Below are 16,146 nucleotides of genomic sequence, written 5' to 3'. Positions count from 1 at the left end.
ATGTAGATTCATAGCCACGTGCAGGCAACCGGGAACATCAAGTAGACCATGCACAGCACAGCATGAGACGTCACCCTCGGGGACGGAAAAACGTTTGTGCGACACGCGACGATTCGTCCTCCACCATACCCATCGCGTCCTCCGCGACCAGCAAGAGGACTGACATCAGTAGGCCGCGTTTCGCGCCACTACGCAATGTGCTGCGAGACGGCCGAGGTTACGGCGCGCATATGGAAGCGGCAGTGAGATGGTCGCCGTTCGCGTCGAGCGAGCGGCCGCGCTTTCTGCTCGTCGACGTGATCGATCAGAGCGTGGCACTGCACGAGATCACGCACTGGAGACGAAGTGCCGCTGGCTACAAGCAGCTGGCCCGCTATGGCCGACTGCCCAACTTCGGCGCCTTTGACTGGTCCAAGACTGATGAGTCCATCGTCGCCCTCGGCCTCGTCTCGGGCAGCGCCTGCTTGGTGCAACTGAACCACGATGGACGTGAGTCGGCGACTCTTGCCACATTCAAGCTGCGCCAGCAGAGGAAGTGCAACTCCATCGCCCTTGGCCCGCAGAACTGGCTGGCCGTAGCGCTGGACCGCACGCGATCTGACGCCTGCCTCAACATCTTCGATGCGAAGGCCCCGCAGGAGAGCAGCAGCCAGGAGCCTCTGCGCCGCCTCTGTCCAGCAGAGGTCGTGTCGAGCGTGCGCTTCTCTCCTACGCGCCCCGACGAGCTCATAGTCGCCGCGCAGCGCTCCTTCATCCGCCTGTACGACCTCCGCGATAGTGACTTTGGCAGCAACAGTAGTGTCCAAGTGGCGACTCGCAACGTCCACAACATCGCCATCGATCCGCTGGACGACAATTACTTCGCCTCCGCAGGCTCGACGGGCGACCCTTCTGTGACCGTCTGGGACAAGCGCTGGATTGCCCAGAGTAGCTCAGGTTCAGGAGCGGCCGGTGCTGTGTTCGACTTTCATCCCGCAGTCGATGACACTTCACCAACAACGATATGGAGCCTTCGCTACTCCGGCCAGCAGCGTGGTCGATTAGCTATATGCTCCAGTCGAGGCGAACTGAGAGTGGTCGACATGGCAGAAGGCCGCAGCTCCATTCTGCGCGGCTCGGAGTATTTGCCCAGCAATGCCCACGGCGGCCAGCCGTGGAATCACAACCGATACGTATCCCATGTGAGATCTGTGCGACGCGCAGCGCAGGAACATGCAGAGCCAAGCAGTACGCCGCCGCTCATCGCATTCGATTGGATATCGGCAGATCCTCATGCTGCCGCACAGAACGTGTTGCAGCTCCGGCCAGATCGCAAAGTTGACATTGTACGTGTTCCACGTGCAGTTGCTGAATCCTCCATAACTGCCCGAGATGACCTGAGTTTGGCCTATGATGACTTGGCGATTGTGGAACCGAAGCTGGTCGTGGACTCCGGTGCAACACAAACGGCGAACCAGCACGAACGAACGGCCGAGGACTTCGGGCCTCAGGCCTACCAGGGCGAAGCAACGCAAGGGCACTCAGAAGAAGCAGCATTGAAGTGCGCCCCTGACTCTGCACAGCTCAAGGACATGCTATCGAGCGCATCAGTTCAGCGCGAGCGATGTCGTCGGGGCTATTTGTTTGACTGTGGCAAGAATCTGAAAATCATCGCGGGGCATTGGCAGCTCGAGCGTATGTGGGAGTGTGTTGATCGCTTCCGTCAGCAGGCCGCACGAAACGGAATGGTCGCGGAGCGCCAACAGCTTGACCTTAGCTACATCGGAGTGGCTGCAATATGTGCAGAGAAGATGGGGCACCATCGGAATAGAAAGCTCTCCTTCACCAGTGGAAAGCTCGAAGATGCTGTCGCTGATCTGGTGGCCGCTCGTGGCCTGCCACCCTTCGAGGGGCAACGCACGGATCATCCAGAGATTCGCCAATTGTGCCTTGAGATGTGCGGATGGAAGTTCCACCAGGAGGCACTTGAGCAGGAGTGCCGCGATCTTGCCGATCGTGGACTGCATTATCAAGCTGTTGTGCAGGCAGTGCTGCACGAGCGCAAGCATATTGCTCTCAATCTCCTCAGGTCGCTCATCAGATCTAAGACGATACCTAATATCGGTCTGGGCGCACTCCTTGCGGCAGATAGGATTAACGAAGAGCAACGCGAGATGTGTCTTTGGATGACCGCTGATACCGATGACCCAGCACTCAAAGCTCTGCTGGCATTCCTCAAAGCGGGCGATTGGAGAGATGTTATGAAGACGAACTACCTTCACCTTGGCTATCGTGTTGCTCTTGGTCTCAAATATTTGAACGACACCGAGCTTCGCGGCTTCATACAGAGCGAGACGGCCAGAGCGATCAAGAATGGAGATCTCGAAGGCATCCTGCTCACCGGACTTGGCGAGCAATCCATGGATTTATTCCAAACTTACATCACCAAGACCAATGACCTGCAAACGGCTGTTTTGGCTACTGCGTTGGCTAACCCTCAATATGTTGACGATGCGCGCTTCGACATGTGGAAGGAAACTTACTTCATGCAGATGCAAAGCTGGCGAGCATTCTCTGAAAGAAGCCGTTTCATTGTTCAATACGGACACATGGCACAAGCCAAGGATGCACCCCACCTCCTAGATCCTCCGGCCGGAGGAATCACCCTTCGATGCAACCATTGTAATTTGTCACTTGCCAGATATGACGGGCGCAGTACCACAAGACGGGAGGCAAAGCCCGAGGCAAAGGCCTTGCCTTCCATTGCTGCAGGAATAGTATGTCCGAAATGCGGGCGACATATGCCTCGTTGTGGGTAAGTGGTCACCAGATGACTCCTCCTTTCTCCCAAACCCCGGTGGTGATTGCTGTCACGGATGAAACTGCTTTGTCAAGACCCATTTGGAATACGTATGCATACTGACGAGTACTTCTAGATTGTGTAGAACGTGGCTAGGGACGCCAGACCCTAACAGAAGGGGCGGAGGGAAGGACCTGTCCCAATTTAGCAATGTCATGTCGAAATTTCTGACCTTTTGCGTAAGCTGCGAGCATGGTTTTCATGCCGATCATGCGCGAAGTTGGTTCGAGAAGCATGATGTCTGTCCAGTGCCTGATTGCAGGTGTCTATGTACAGTGACATAGTACAGCCGTAGATTCAGATCAAAGCAAGCCTTGCACTTGAGCTCGAATGTCGTGAGGATCTCACAAGATACGTATGGGAGCTGGTACGAGCAGCGATGTTTCTTATTTCGATCTGAGACCATCTCTGCCATACCTCTCAAATATGGCATTTGACAGAGATGGCAGCTAGACGTGATTCATGGTCGTGCCAGTACATGTGCGCCACGAGGCGCTATTGCACTGTTCAGCGATCCCCAATCATGTCCTAGGTCGTACACGTCACCCAAACTCATATTGCTAGCAAATCAAGACCTTCTCGTATAATTTTGCAGCGAGCAAGTCTATCATTTTCTCCCATTTGCCTGCAGCACAGCCTTCTCCATTTGTTCAAAACCCTTCACAGCAACTCCATATTGTTCGAACAATCCTTCCCTGTAACCATCCGCAACTTTCTTAACAAAACTACTCTCATCCCATCTGCTACCAATCAAGTCCTCAAATGTCTGACCTTGTGCTTTCTCGCAGGCCCATACAGCCTTGTATGCTGCTCCGAGAGCACAAGCGTTTCCGCCAATGTCGAGCTTGTACACGCCCTCTACGGAACCGAGCACTTCCCCTGCGATTTTTGCGATGGCTGGATTTGCGGAACCGCCTCCGACGAGGTATACGCGGCGCGGTTGTGGTGGCAGAGTCTTACCCGTAGCGGGATCTTTCTCGGCGTGTACGAGTGCTTGAGAACGGAGCCGGAGAGAGAGGAATTGGGATTCGATGATGTTGCGCGCATCGTCTGGAAGGAAGTCGGAGGGCTCTTCTTTGAGATCTTGCGTTTCGGGGTTGTATTTGAAGCGCCATTGGCCGGAGGGAAGGTTGGGAACAATTTCAGGACGAGGAAAATAGAGACCTAATCGTAGGGCTTCCGATGGCGATCGCTGGGAAAGTGCTGGTGTGGACAAAGCTGTTGAGTTGAAGCTCTCCCAATCCGAAGACGTCGAAATCTGATCGCGGATTTGTTCTCGAGCAAGACCACCATTTTTGTAGCAGAGCATGAACATGTACAGCCCGGGCGTCGTGGGATGGTTCATGAAGTGGTAGGCAGGATCGGGCTTGTACTCAGGTGTGCTCATCAAGAATGTTGTGCTCGTGCCCAAAGATACCATAGCGTCGGAGGCTCGCAAGGGGAGCGCAAGAATTGTCGAAGGGTTGTCACCAGTTGCAGGGATGATTTGACAGTCCTTTGCAAAACCGTATTTGGTGACAAAGTAGGAGCTGATAGTGCCTAGCCATTGGCCGCCATCTCCCGAGACGACGCCCAATTTATTCCTGAGATCGTCGATGCCGGATTTGCCACCTGCCGCAAGCTCTAGTAGTGCATCGTCCCACGTTCCGTCCTTTATGTTCCAGAGATTCATGCCAGTCACATCGCTGATATCGATCGGAGCAAAACGACCAAGAAAGACGGAGGCAAGGAACGACGATACCAGAGAGATCCGAGCAGTCTTCTCATAGTGCGAAGACCACTTGGTCCTATAACGCATAATTTGAGGTCCACTGAATCGATGATGTGCCTTACTTCCAGTCACAAATGCCAGCGTCTCCGCATCTCCCAATGCTGCGTCGAAAGCATCACATTGCTCCTGCGTGCTTGCATCCTGCCAGTTGGGGCTCATCTCATGAGCGAAGGCCGACTTGCCTACCTCTCCAGGCTGAAGTTGATTCGTCAAAGAGTCTTGGGGATTCAGATTGGCCAGAAGGCTTTCGGCGTCATTGGACCAAAAGACTGTGCCATGCTGCATGCCAGCTCCGGACAAACCCTTGACATGACTAAAATCGAGTCCCGCATTCCTCAGACGATCGAGGACGAGGTCAATGGCTTCCAGCCACATTGCTGGCGGGGCGAACACTTCGCCTTCCGCAGGATTGGTGAGTACGCCCTTTTGGATGCCATACTTCTTCAGGTCGGCATCGAAATCGACTTTGGCTTCGTGGATCAGCTTGAGATTGGAGTCAACGACAATGCCTGCGATGCGTCAGCCACGACGGTCTACCGGTTGTGTTCAAGGACGATTTGCCTTTCAATTGTTGCGTGGACAAGTCAAAGCCCTAGGCGCTGTCAGCTCAGCCGTGTGCTGCAGCAGCTCGCATTGACGCAGATACCATGTATAGTGGGCCGTTGCCGCCCATGGTCTTTGTTGTTCTGGACGTCCACGGTCAATCTGCAACAATGCTTTCCAACAGGACACGAGGTGTGAAGTCGTACATCAATGCAAGGGTCGGGTCTGCTTAAAGTCGGACTTCGACGGCTCGTGACAAGCCGTGAGCTCACGCCCCACATTTGAGCTCGATTTAGCCTATTCTACGTGGCCCAACTCGTCCTCATCCCGTGTTGAGGCGCGGATTAATTGCTGCGCGTGCTCTTGACACTCGTCGCTTTCTGGTTTCCTTCAGATGCCTGATCGAGGCCTCGCAGTGCCTCAGGTCCACCGAGTGCCCCTAGCCGCTGCGCCATGGTTGTATTTCGCGTTTGCAGTTCAGCCACCTGATCCCTAAGCAGCGCATTCTCCCTCCTGAGCAAGTCTGCTTGACTTCTAAATTCGTCACGCTCCCGTGTAACAAGTGACATCTTGTACTGTTCGTCCTTCTTGGTGCGCTTTTCTTCCGCTTTCCGCTCTTCTTTTGCCTTCTTCTGCTCGAGCCGTTCGAGTTCCTTGCGATGTTTCTCCTCGGTCTTCTTCAACTCTCGTTCCATCTTCTCCCTCGCCTTTCCGCTCTCGCTCTGCTCCTTTTCTTGCGCTTCACGAAGTTTTTGCTCCTCTGCAACGCGCTTCTTTGCCAGCTGCTGTTCGAGTTTCTCGCGTTTCTTGACGAGTTTGTGGACCTCTTTCTCATGATGCGTCATGCCCTTGGTGGATTTTGTATCCTCCGAGTGGTCGCCACTCATTATACTAAAATTGTCGGTCGATTGCGCAGGGTCTCCAATTTCTGGCACTGACGCCGCGCGGCGAAGCTCTTCCGCAGACATGAACGAGTCTACGGAAGACGTGTCGGATTCGTCGTCAGATAAGCTCTCCTCCGGGTTCAAATGAGGCAGCACCGCATTCGACACTGCCGCGGGCGCATACGCCTCGATACCAGCGCCCAGCGCATTGGTAATGCCCGAGAGATAGCCACCTTGCGCCTCCCCGGACGGTGCTGGGCCACTGAATGTTGATTCTGGAGACGCAGTCGTGTGTAGGCCGGAAGGTGACTGTGACGGTGCGCGCTCGGGCTCGGTTTCTGCACCAGGCGTAGGTACCGCATCTTCTTCGTTCGCGTCATCGTCTGGATGTGGGATATCGTCAAGCGAGCATGCCCAATCGAAGAATTTAGGCAGGTCCCCGAGCATGGACTCTGGCGTGCCGCGCTCGACTAGGAACCGGGGTATTCCGCCACCTGGATCTGATCGTGTCACCATAATCCATTCGACAGGGTTCAAGTCTGACTTCTCTAAGCCGTCTCCTTCATGCTTTTCTCTGTCTTTCGTACTCCCTTGCGTTTTCAGTAACCTCGTTGTAGAGGTAGATTTTGTGGCTGAGAGGGGGATTTCGCGAATCAGCTCGATAGACTCGTATTGCCCACGGACCAAGCCAGCTCGCACTGGGGCATCGGGATGGACAACGGGCTTTGATAGGACCATGAAATGCTGAGGCACGTAGTTTTCCCCATTCACCGCGACCGCACTTTTTTCTGTTAATGCATTGTCGCTGCTCATGATCATGGCGACGAAGTCTCTTGGCGTTACTGGGCCCGGGAATGCCGCGCTCAATTCGTACACTTCAAGCTTTGCTGATAGTCCAGGGAGATCAAACCTCTCGAGGCGTCTGTCTGCCGCTATCCCGCGCACTGCACCTGCTCCGGGACCACCAGAAACCTTTGAAGAATGCACTAATTCACGCATCATCGCCCGTTTCATTCGTTCGAAGGACAGACCCTCGTGAACCTAAATGCAACCGAAGATAGGTAAGCGTATTGTCCTAAAGGCATGGCAGTGACGGGCAGGTGTCTGGGTTTAGCATGATGCCAACAGCACTCTTTCTCAGAACTGCGGGAGGGGGTGGTGCCACAAGGTGGCTGCTTTACGTACGCTGCTACGCGCGAACCCTAGAGTCTCGATTAGAGAATGAACCATTTTCTGCCACAGCCTTTGATATTGGGCCTCTTATGCCCTCGAGCTCGCGGCGAATGGTCCGGCCACAGCTTCTACTCACATGCGCCATGGCGATCATTGCCGGCCATCTTGAAAATGTTCACATTGTGTGGATTCTGTTTGAACTTATACGGCTTGCCCCAACTCTTGTGCAGCTTTTCGTAGTCCTCGTGTGCCGGATGGGGGAGGCATTTGGCAGGAACGATGTCCTTGTGCGACTTGGCGGCATTGGGCTCGCTCAACGACGGCGTCGCGGCGTGGAATGGCGTTCCTTCGGAGTTGGGCGGGACAGAGTTGACGATACACTCAGCCGAGGCGAAGCAGGACTTGACATAGTGCTCGAGGTCGTCGGTGGGCACATCACTCCAATCCACAGGTGAGAGGGTAGTGAGCGCGTCGTGGAGCTCCTTCATTGTGGAGGATGCGGAGGTGTCGGCGAGCAGGTGCGACGACAGCAATGGCCGCCTTGGACAAGGATCACGCGGTCAGATCGTGGAATGGTGCAGGTATGGCAGGCCATGGCGCCGGCACTTGAAGGCAGCAACTATCGCGGGTGCAGGTGGATGTGGAAACCAAGTTTCTGATGACGTTTCCAGCATCGGAAATCGGCTCCGAGCCTATCACAAGCGCGCTGCCACGTGCTTCACAAATGTGCTATATGTATGCCCGGCGATCTCTGATGTCTTCGCCGTCACCGTTGCCGGCCTTCAAACGTCGTGTACAACAAGTCGCTAGACTGATGAGCACAACACAGCGTTGTGCGGCATACAATCCTCATAGCAATCCGCGTTGCTCACCTCCGAGTCCTTATCGTTCACCCTCTCGTGTCAGATAATGCACTTGCCTGGTTCCGCGCCGCCCATTCGCGCCTTGACCACGACGCCATAGCTCAATAGCCCGATTGATTGCAATCTGTTGAATTTCCCCATGGTGCAGTTTGACCAGTCCCAGTATTTGAAGTATCGCGAATCAGCCCTAGGCACAATGTGCTCTGTGCCGAAATCTGTCCCACTTCTCGATTGTTGTTGTTGCTTATGAAGTCAACCTGTCTGATAGCTACTGCACATGCAGTGACATCAGGATCTCACGTTGGAACCCATAACTTGCGCTGCTGGCGTGGAGCTTCGGGACGCGAGAAGCTGGCAGGGTCGATCTGTCCGTTGGGTGCCGGGGGCACTACAGCAGTACCGTTTTGGTCATTTACATCAGCAGAGCCTCCACGGCCAGAGAAGTTGCCACGGCCGCGAGGACTGAATTTGCTGCCGCGCATGTTGCCTCGACCACCACGCATATTGCCGCGAGGGGCAAATGGAAGCGCGTGGCCGCCACGTGGCGAGCCTCTTTGGGCGGGCACGTTACTGAAGCGGGGGGATTGGGGCGTCTTAGGCTGGTCTGGCTTTGTCGCCGTCTGATGGGATTGGGTGCCACGTTCGAACACGTTGGGATCCATGATATTTGGCTGCGGCTTCTGCAGCATTGCAGCCGGTGCTCGCGGCGGCTTGAAGATAACCTCGTCGTCTGCTTCATCCACTGCATCCACTGCATCCTTTGGCGTGATCGGTCGGTCTTCCTTCTTTACGTGAGCGACCTCCGGAGAGATATGCTGCGCGATATCAACACTCTGATTTTCGCGACTGAGTAAAGCTTGTCGGTTTTTGAAATCACGGTCTTCCCGACCTATCGCCTCGCGAAGTTGTTCGAGTCTCTTAGTCTTAATATCGAAGCCCTTCGCAAAGCCTGCTTTGCGGCCATCATTGCACAAGAAAATGAAAGACTCTAGTGCGGCCACCGGATCGAGCTCCTGATGGATGCGCCAAAGGATGTAGTTGAAAAGAGGCTGTAGATCGGCAGGGACACTGGCGCTGGATGAGTGTACCTTGCTCGCCGCCGCATTGAGAGACGCCACGCTCTTGGTCTGCGGTACTGCTGGCAACTCTGCTGGATCGGCCAGGGGTGAGATAGCGCTGGCACTCGAACGTGGGCTGCGGAGAGACGCAGGCGAGAGAGATCGAGTGGCATCCGTGGCACCTGAGCTGACGGGTGTCTTTACCTTGTCTTCGGCAATGCTGGTCTTGTTCGCAGTATCGTATGAGAGCTCGCTAGACTCGACCGCATCGAGTTCATGATCGTGGTTGTCCTCAGAGAACAGGGTACTGGGCACCGCGAAACGCTCAACCAGTGACCATTTCTCATAAGTTTCTTCTGGTCCTTGTACAGCCACGGCGTTGGGAAACTTGTCCGTAGCACTGTCCAACCACTGGAGTGTTTCTCTGACATCCTCCGCATGTTTCGTTGTCCCATTTTTCTGGCGATTCAACTCATCCAGAGCTTGAGTGCATCAGCCTCTGCATGCCACCGTGCGAGCCTTTGCAAGACTTACCGTGCAAAGGGATGAACAAGCGAATCTGGTTATTTCGCACAAATTGTGGTATGCCATGTCTCGTGGCACGCTTCGTTCCAGCCACTAGCGCCTTGTCGTCTACGATGCAGTTGAATATTTTACGGGCCGGTCGTATTTGAGGGCTCGCGCCTTGCTGCGAGACGGGGCGAGGCCGTGTGCGCATCGTAGCCACCGGGGGCGGAGTCTGCGAGGAGGCGATGTGAGCGCAGGATGGACAAGAATGCGCCAACGGCAGAGAAAGTGCTGGTTTGGTGGGAGTGACAGTGACTCAGCCGGGCCGCAGTGAATGTAGCAATAGAAGGTGAAGAATGGACGACACACCACAGTACCAGAATTCATATTACCCACACAGTCTGTACATGCGTCGGGTCTCGAAGGCGCGCATGTGGCAGCGGTCGTCGGCTGGCAGGCGTGTTCGCTTCGGCACTATGGGCTAGCAGGCGCATTTTTGCCTGCAACCGAGGCGCTCATGCTGCTCGTCGAAGGGGGAGCAGTATATGTGTGTGGCGTGTTACTATGAAAGTGAAGTGCTATGGTCGTGGGATTATGGAGGGACGGGCATCATCTGCGCTAAACCGCTTTGGCTTACAACATCCTCACCAAATATCGACATGCCGACCATTCTGGTGACCGGGGCCGCCAGTGGCATTGGCGCGGCCTTTGTTCAAGCGTATCAGGCAGACTCTGGCAATAACGTCATCGCAGTGGACAGACAAAATGTTGCGCACTCGCACAATGTCGAAGCAATCAGTGCAGATGTTGGGGACGAGGAGTCCGTACGAGCCCTCGCCCATCGGCTCAAGGACCGGCCGCTTGACCTCGTCATTCACAGTGCGGGCGTGCGTGGGCTGGTGCCCGGAATCGAGTTGAGCACACCAGGCAATGTCGCTGCATGCGAAACAATGGACGTGATGGACGCCGAGACTCTAACGAAGACACTCCATATCAACACAGTCGGGACGTTCCTCCTCCTGCGAGCAATTGTCCCAAATGTTCGCCTCACGAACGGCAAGGTTGTTGTCATGAGCTCGAGAATGGTGAGTGCCTATTGCGCGAGGGTATCGAGCTGTATTGATCCTCGTTCGCCAGGGTAGTATTGGCAACAATCAGCATCCAAACAGAGCTGCCGGTTCTGCATATGCCTATGTGAGTGTGTAGTGCTCTGTGTGCGTTCCACAGGCACGTGCTGACATGGTTCTCACCGCATACAGCGAGCTTCCAAAGCAGCGCAGAACATGATCGTGAGATCGCTGGCGGCTGATGAGCCAGACATTGCCTTTGTAATGTGTCACCCTGGCCGCGTCGAGACCAAGCTCGTGAAGTGGAGAGAGGACGATGCGATTAGCCCCCGTGAGAGCGTGGAAAGCATGCTTCCGATCATTCAGCAGTGGACCAAGAAGGACACCGGGACGTTCTACGACAGATTCGGCGAACGTATCGAGTGGTAGAGATGGTGCTTGGAGATAGTAGCATACAGTAGAAGTAGAACAGTCCAAGCATAGAATCACAGTGAATGCACGGCGCGGCACCTGCCACGGGCGCCGGCGAGCGGGGCAGCCTCAGGAAAGGACGTCCAACGCTCTGGTCCAAGTTTACCGAACGCAAACACTTGATGCACATCGGCAAACCGACACAACCTCGTCTGACGCTGCGCAGCGGTCGCGGAAGACTGGGGACATCGCGCGAGCTGTCGCGCCAACATGGCGCCGCGTTCTCGCACGGGATGGTGAGTGATGATGCGTCTCGAGCAAGCTGCCCGGATGCTCGCCAGACTTGCCTGTCCAACTGTACACACGCGGCATTGACCGCACTCGCCCAATGCGCCCTGTCCTGTCCTGTCCTGTCCTGTCCTGTCCTGTCGCTGACCACGCCGTGCCAGTCTCACCTGTCGCTCGCGCAAATTGAAGTGCGATGAGACGCCGGGCCCATCATGCGCCAACTGTGCCAAGGCGCACCGCGAGTGCATCAAATCACAAGGCATCACTTTCCGCCACCAGCAGAACCCGTCGATGAACGGCAGTGAGCAGGATGGACTCAAGAGCTTCTACGGCTACAAGGAGACCTTCGCCAAGAGCACGACTTGGGTGCAGGTGCCGCCCGAGCTGACCTTCGTCCACACGAACAACCCCTACGAGGACGACGATGCCGATGAGCATGCCACCTCACTGCAGGACACGCGTGATCTTTCGAGCAGCAGCGCTTTCGATGCCTACCCAGCTTATGCTACTCATGGTCTGGAGGCGCTGAGTGCGGTCGCCACCGACCAGTACACCTACGCGCCTCATCCTCCAGCCATGGGCGGCCACGAACGGACGTCGTCACACACCTCGCAACCACAACAACAGCAGCAGCAGCAGCAACTCGCCACGAGCGGTCTGGGACTGGACTTCATCCTGAACCCGGCCTCGCAGAACGTATCCCCGGTAACAGCAGAAGGCCAGAACAACATTGACCCGCAGCTGAACTCTCACTCTCCCACCACGCAGCTCCGATCTCCGACCCATGTACGTACCTCATCATTCGCATCGGTAGGCGGGCGGAGCAGCTTACATTCCTTCCAAGGAACTCCAGGACATAGAGCAAGAGCTCCGATCGAGGATCCAGAGCTAGCCTACTTGCTGCGCCAAGCCAAGGAACATTCGCTATGCTGGATGGACCTCTACGATCTCGACCTATTCTTTGCAGCCAAAGTACCTGTGTTGGCGGTGGACTGTCCGCTGCTATTGTACAGCTGTGCAAGTCTCTCCGCCAAGTCTTTGGCTCGCGTCAATGGACGAAGGCCAGTCATGGGCGGCGCGGTGTCTAAGCAGAGCAAAATGGAAAGTTGGCCCGGCCGGCCCATGGATGCAGAAATGTGAGTTGTCCTGATCGCCGAACACATCCATATTTGTAACCTTTTCTGACCAACGTTTGACTCACCAGGTGGATGCGCAAAGGAAGGGAATGCTATGATATTGCCGTCTCGTTGCTTCGACAGAGCCTAGCAGGGTGCATACGGCCGGGGACGTCCTCACTACCAGAACATTCCACCCCCGCCACATTATCAGCCATCCAAGGCACGCCGTTGCCGACCACGGACTCGGACGAATTAGTAGCTGCTACTGCGATATTATGTGTATATGAGTTCTTGGATGCCTCCGGGCCAGAGTGGAGCAGGCATCTTGATGGAGCCAAAACATTATTTGACGTGGCTAGAGAACAGGCCATGCCGATGACTCTTCCTCCCTCCCCTCAATCGATCTCCGAACAATTATCACGACAGGTCTCTGGAACGACGGGACATTCACCACCACGAGCGAGGCCCAACGGCAGAGGGTTGAGCTTGGGTAGACGTGCTGTATTCTGGTGAGTCCACTAGCCCGTTCTGTGTCCTTCGCTGTGCCAACGCCTTCCTAGGAATTTTGCTAGACAGGACATGTTATCCGCCTTCATTAACAATACGTGTACGCGATTGGACACTACGGATCTATCAATGTGGCGAAGCGCAGGTCTCAGTAAGTGACGTGGCGAGGAGACATGTTCTTATTTCCCATGCTGTCTGTTCACATGGTGAAATCTATGCTTGTCAACTCATGGCTATCGCATGGACGTTTCGCAGACACACGCTTACCTGAATTGACGAATGCAGATTTGACGTTAGATGGTTTCGTGGCACCATCTAATCCTCGACATCAGGACTATAATGGGGATCTTGCTATGGGTGACGATGTTCGTTACGCCCAGCGTTCCACTGTCGCGAGCATCACTTCTAACAGAGTTGCAGATGATCTCTAATGCACTGATTTGGCTGCTCCTGAAGCTCATTAATTTCATTGCCGCGGGTGATGAGGTGTCCAAGAGCATCTCGCCTCTCGAGCTCGGTGTACGGCAGCGGGAACTCTTGAATAGCGTAAGTGCCACCAATAGCACCTGAGTAACTTGTTTCTGCGCGCAATACGTGCTGACTGCCGCTCCCTTCCAGTGGCACGACCTGGACATGCAACTGGCAGTTTGGTTCAATGGTCTGCCGGATGGATTTCAGCCGACGGCGGTCCACGCCTGTGACGATGAGTGGGAGACCGAAAAGTGGTTCCCTCGTGCCATGTGCGCCAGTACAATGTGAGTTTCTTTTCCCGCATTATCGGACTTGGTCACTGATGGAAATACAGGCAATGGTACCACTTTGCCCGAATTCAGCTGTTGCACAACAGGCCCCAAGTGTCGACAGCCAGTCCAGCTGCACCTGTATGCCTTGGAGCCATCGCTCCCGGCTCGAGCATGAAGTATGAACATGCAAGACACGCGACGATTCTTTCACAATCTCGCGATCATGCTAAGGAGATCGTCGCAATTGCCAACGGAAGAGCCGATGAAGGAACTCGCATACACAGTGTGCAGCCATTGTGGACTGCGGGACTTGTACTCGGTCGAAATGAGGATTCTGGACCAATCAGTGGTCATTGCAAGGCCTGGAGAAGCACTGTCGTCGGCCTATTGAGAGGTATAGAGCACGATATGGGCTGGGCGGCCGAGTATCGAGTTCAAAGTTTGATGGATCTCTGGGATCTCAACGCTGATGAAACGCCGTGACGACACGCCGCACGTGGGAGCGAAACAGTAGCTCCGCGAATGGCTGTACATAATCGTAGATGCTGGCCACAAAGTGCCAATACTTGCAAATCGGCTTCTAGGAGCCCACGCTCTGCCACACAGGTTTCCAATTCTCTTTCCCCGAGCCAGAATTTGTACCAGAGACGAGTGTACCGATATGAGAATCGATGCGAGATTTGCCTTGCTGTAGGAGTTCTTTCTGTAGCTTTGCCATCATTTCGAGCTCTCGAACCATGCTGTCGGCGAGCGAGGCACAGTTATCAATCAACACGTGCAAGCTCGTGGCATCAGCAGGGGGGCTCGCGGGTGGTGGCAACGGAGGTAATGTGCTGAGGTCTCGCTGTATCGACCTCAGATTCAGCGCGAGCGAAGTGTGCTGAGATCGCCAAGATTCGGGGAGAGCTTCAATGAAAGCCGCCAGGTTCGTGGTACCCATGAGAACAGTTTCAGCTTGTATGACCCATTCCTCAAAGATACGCACAAGCTCCGAATATCTGCTCCCGCTCTCCGTGTGGGCTCGGAGGTCCGAGACAGCGCGGCTTACTGTCTGGAGATGTTCGGCGAGGAGCGCCGGATCAGGACACCACGTTTCCAAGGCATCAAGATTGGTTGCTCGTCGATTTTGTTGCTCTTGTTTTTGAATGGACTGATATTCCTTCTGCAGCTTTGCGTGCATTTTGCCCAACTTCTGCTTGGCACTCGCTTCATAAGCTCTAAGGGTAGTGAATGAGGTTTGGTGCATCAGAGACAATTGCAACAGCTCAATTTGCTCGAGAGCCACATCAAACGGCAAGCTTTCGACATCTTCAGTACTGTTGGTCGCCTTGTGCGTAGCCCTGACACCTGGGATGCCTGGTTTCGGCAGCGTCGACTTTGCGGGGCTATAGTGTTGCTGATATGTGTTGAAGGCGGGTTTGGAGGTTGCGGGCGTGCGCGACTTAGCGCTTGATCGAGTGGGCGAGGTGGGTGAAGGTTGAGTCTGCGTGCTGGGGGCGAGGGCCGTGTTGAGAGAGGGCGGCTTGGAGAGTGATACCGACGCCCTCTTCGATGCAGTGGCCGGAGGAGATGATCGCTTCTGCACCACTCCCAGGTCGGCGCTGCCGCTCCGTCCATTCGTAGCGGCGTGCTGGTTCGACGTTCGCGATACGGGTGATTGCGGCAGCTTGGTGGAGTTTCCGCGCCGCAGACCTGACTGCACGGCGGTGCTGGCTGACGAAGATGCCGGTTTGGCGATGGAGCTGTTCCTGGCTGGGGCGTTCAAGGCGTCCTTATCCTTCGAGGGCAATCGCGTATGGCTCGGCACGTCCTTGCGCGGTATGCTGTTGGGTGGGCGCATCATTGACGTCGGCCGCGGCTTGGGCGGTGGAGGCATTGCCGCTCTGTCCTCTGACCGCCGTCCCTCATCGCTCCCAGACGCATCCTCCTTGATGGGCGCCGTAGTCGCCGCCGCCTCCCTGCCGTCGCTGGAGAACTTGCGCGTGAAGGACTGCGGCAGCAGGCTCCGCCGCTTGGACTGCTTCGATGATGGCGCCGGCTGCGTTGTGTCCTCGCCCTGTGACGGCGCACCCTCTGCGGGACTCTGTCTGCCCGCTCCGATCTGCTGTAGCCTCCTCATGTTTTCCGTGGACACCTCGAACATGGACGTGGGCCGGTCGCGCTCGAGCGCTGGTCGTCCTGGCGCAGGCAGCCTGCTGGTCGGCGGCGCCATACTGCTGGTGCTAAGCCTTTCGAGCTGTGGTTTGAGTTCAATGGGCCGTTGATGGCGCGCGTTGCGCAAGCAGTGCGCGGGAATGATCGCTGGCGCACCACGGTACCAGCACTATGTTATGCTTTTATTGCCCCTTTCAGCAACACGGATTTGTATATCTCC

The 16,146-nt window shown here is 55.5% G+C and overlaps 7 protein-coding genes across 7 annotated transcripts; 3 read left to right on the top strand and 4 right to left on the bottom strand.

Annotated features, from left to right (window-relative positions):
* Nucleotides 1-62: 62 nt before the first annotated feature.
* On the top strand, nucleotides 63-3,123 carry RHO25_001500 (uncharacterized protein; the record flags this gene model as incomplete). The annotated part of the gene is made up of 2 exons (XM_023594110.2): nucleotides 63-2,794; nucleotides 2,916-3,123. 2 exons carry the CDS (start codon nucleotides 63-65, stop codon nucleotides 3,121-3,123), a joined length of 2,940 nt encoding a protein of 979 aa, XP_023459113.2.
* A 323-nt stretch (nucleotides 3,124-3,446) lies between these two features.
* Nucleotides 3,447-5,283, bottom strand: RHO25_001499 (uncharacterized protein; the record flags this gene model as incomplete). Its single annotated transcript, XM_023594109.2, has 3 exons — nucleotides 3,447-5,119; nucleotides 5,172-5,202; nucleotides 5,257-5,283. 3 exons carry the CDS (start codon nucleotides 5,281-5,283, stop codon nucleotides 3,447-3,449), a joined length of 1,731 nt encoding a protein of 576 aa, XP_023459109.1.
* A 214-nt stretch (nucleotides 5,284-5,497) lies between these two features.
* Nucleotides 5,498-7,698, bottom strand: RHO25_001498 (uncharacterized protein; the record flags this gene model as incomplete). Its single annotated transcript, XM_065602116.1, has 3 exons — nucleotides 5,498-7,078; nucleotides 7,223-7,239; nucleotides 7,347-7,698. 3 exons carry the CDS (start codon nucleotides 7,696-7,698, stop codon nucleotides 5,498-5,500), a joined length of 1,950 nt encoding a protein of 649 aa, XP_065458188.1.
* Nucleotides 7,699-8,369: 671 nt separating this feature from the next.
* On the bottom strand, nucleotides 8,370-10,025 carry RHO25_001497 (uncharacterized protein; the record flags this gene model as incomplete). The annotated part of the gene is made up of 3 exons (XM_023594106.2): nucleotides 8,370-9,613; nucleotides 9,666-9,870; nucleotides 10,008-10,025. 3 exons carry the CDS (start codon nucleotides 10,023-10,025, stop codon nucleotides 8,370-8,372), a joined length of 1,467 nt encoding a protein of 488 aa, XP_023459107.1.
* Nucleotides 10,026-10,297: 272 nt separating this feature from the next.
* RHO25_001496 (uncharacterized protein) lies at nucleotides 10,298-11,134 on the top strand (the record flags this gene model as incomplete). Its single annotated transcript, XM_023594105.2, has 3 exons — nucleotides 10,298-10,723; nucleotides 10,776-10,832; nucleotides 10,898-11,134. The coding sequence occupies 3 exons, from the start codon at nucleotides 10,298-10,300 to the stop codon at nucleotides 11,132-11,134; spliced, it is 720 nt and encodes a 239-aa protein (XP_023458951.1).
* A 252-nt stretch (nucleotides 11,135-11,386) lies between these two features.
* RHO25_001495 (uncharacterized protein) lies at nucleotides 11,387-14,255 on the top strand (the record flags this gene model as incomplete). The annotated part of the gene is made up of 8 exons (XM_023594104.2): nucleotides 11,387-11,412; nucleotides 11,566-12,540; nucleotides 12,609-13,031; nucleotides 13,083-13,180; nucleotides 13,315-13,394; nucleotides 13,450-13,575; nucleotides 13,648-13,784; nucleotides 13,835-14,255. The coding sequence occupies 8 exons, from the start codon at nucleotides 11,387-11,389 to the stop codon at nucleotides 14,253-14,255; spliced, it is 2,286 nt and encodes a 761-aa protein (XP_023460176.1).
* Nucleotides 14,256-14,352: 97 nt separating this feature from the next.
* RHO25_001494 (uncharacterized protein) lies at nucleotides 14,353-15,984 on the bottom strand (the record flags this gene model as incomplete). The annotated part of the gene is made up of 1 exon (XM_023594103.2): nucleotides 14,353-15,984. One exon carries the CDS (start codon nucleotides 15,982-15,984, stop codon nucleotides 14,353-14,355), a length of 1,632 nt encoding a protein of 543 aa, XP_023460175.1.
* Nucleotides 15,985-16,146: the final 162 nt, after the last annotated feature.

This window comes from Cercospora beticola, chromosome 1 (assembly GCF_033473495.1).
Source record: "Cercospora beticola chromosome 1, complete sequence".
Lineage (NCBI taxonomy): Eukaryota > Fungi > Ascomycota > Dothideomycetes > Mycosphaerellales > Mycosphaerellaceae > Cercospora > Cercospora beticola.
Note: the sequence above shows the minus strand (reverse complement) of the source record. Positions and strands in the feature narration are given on the sequence as shown.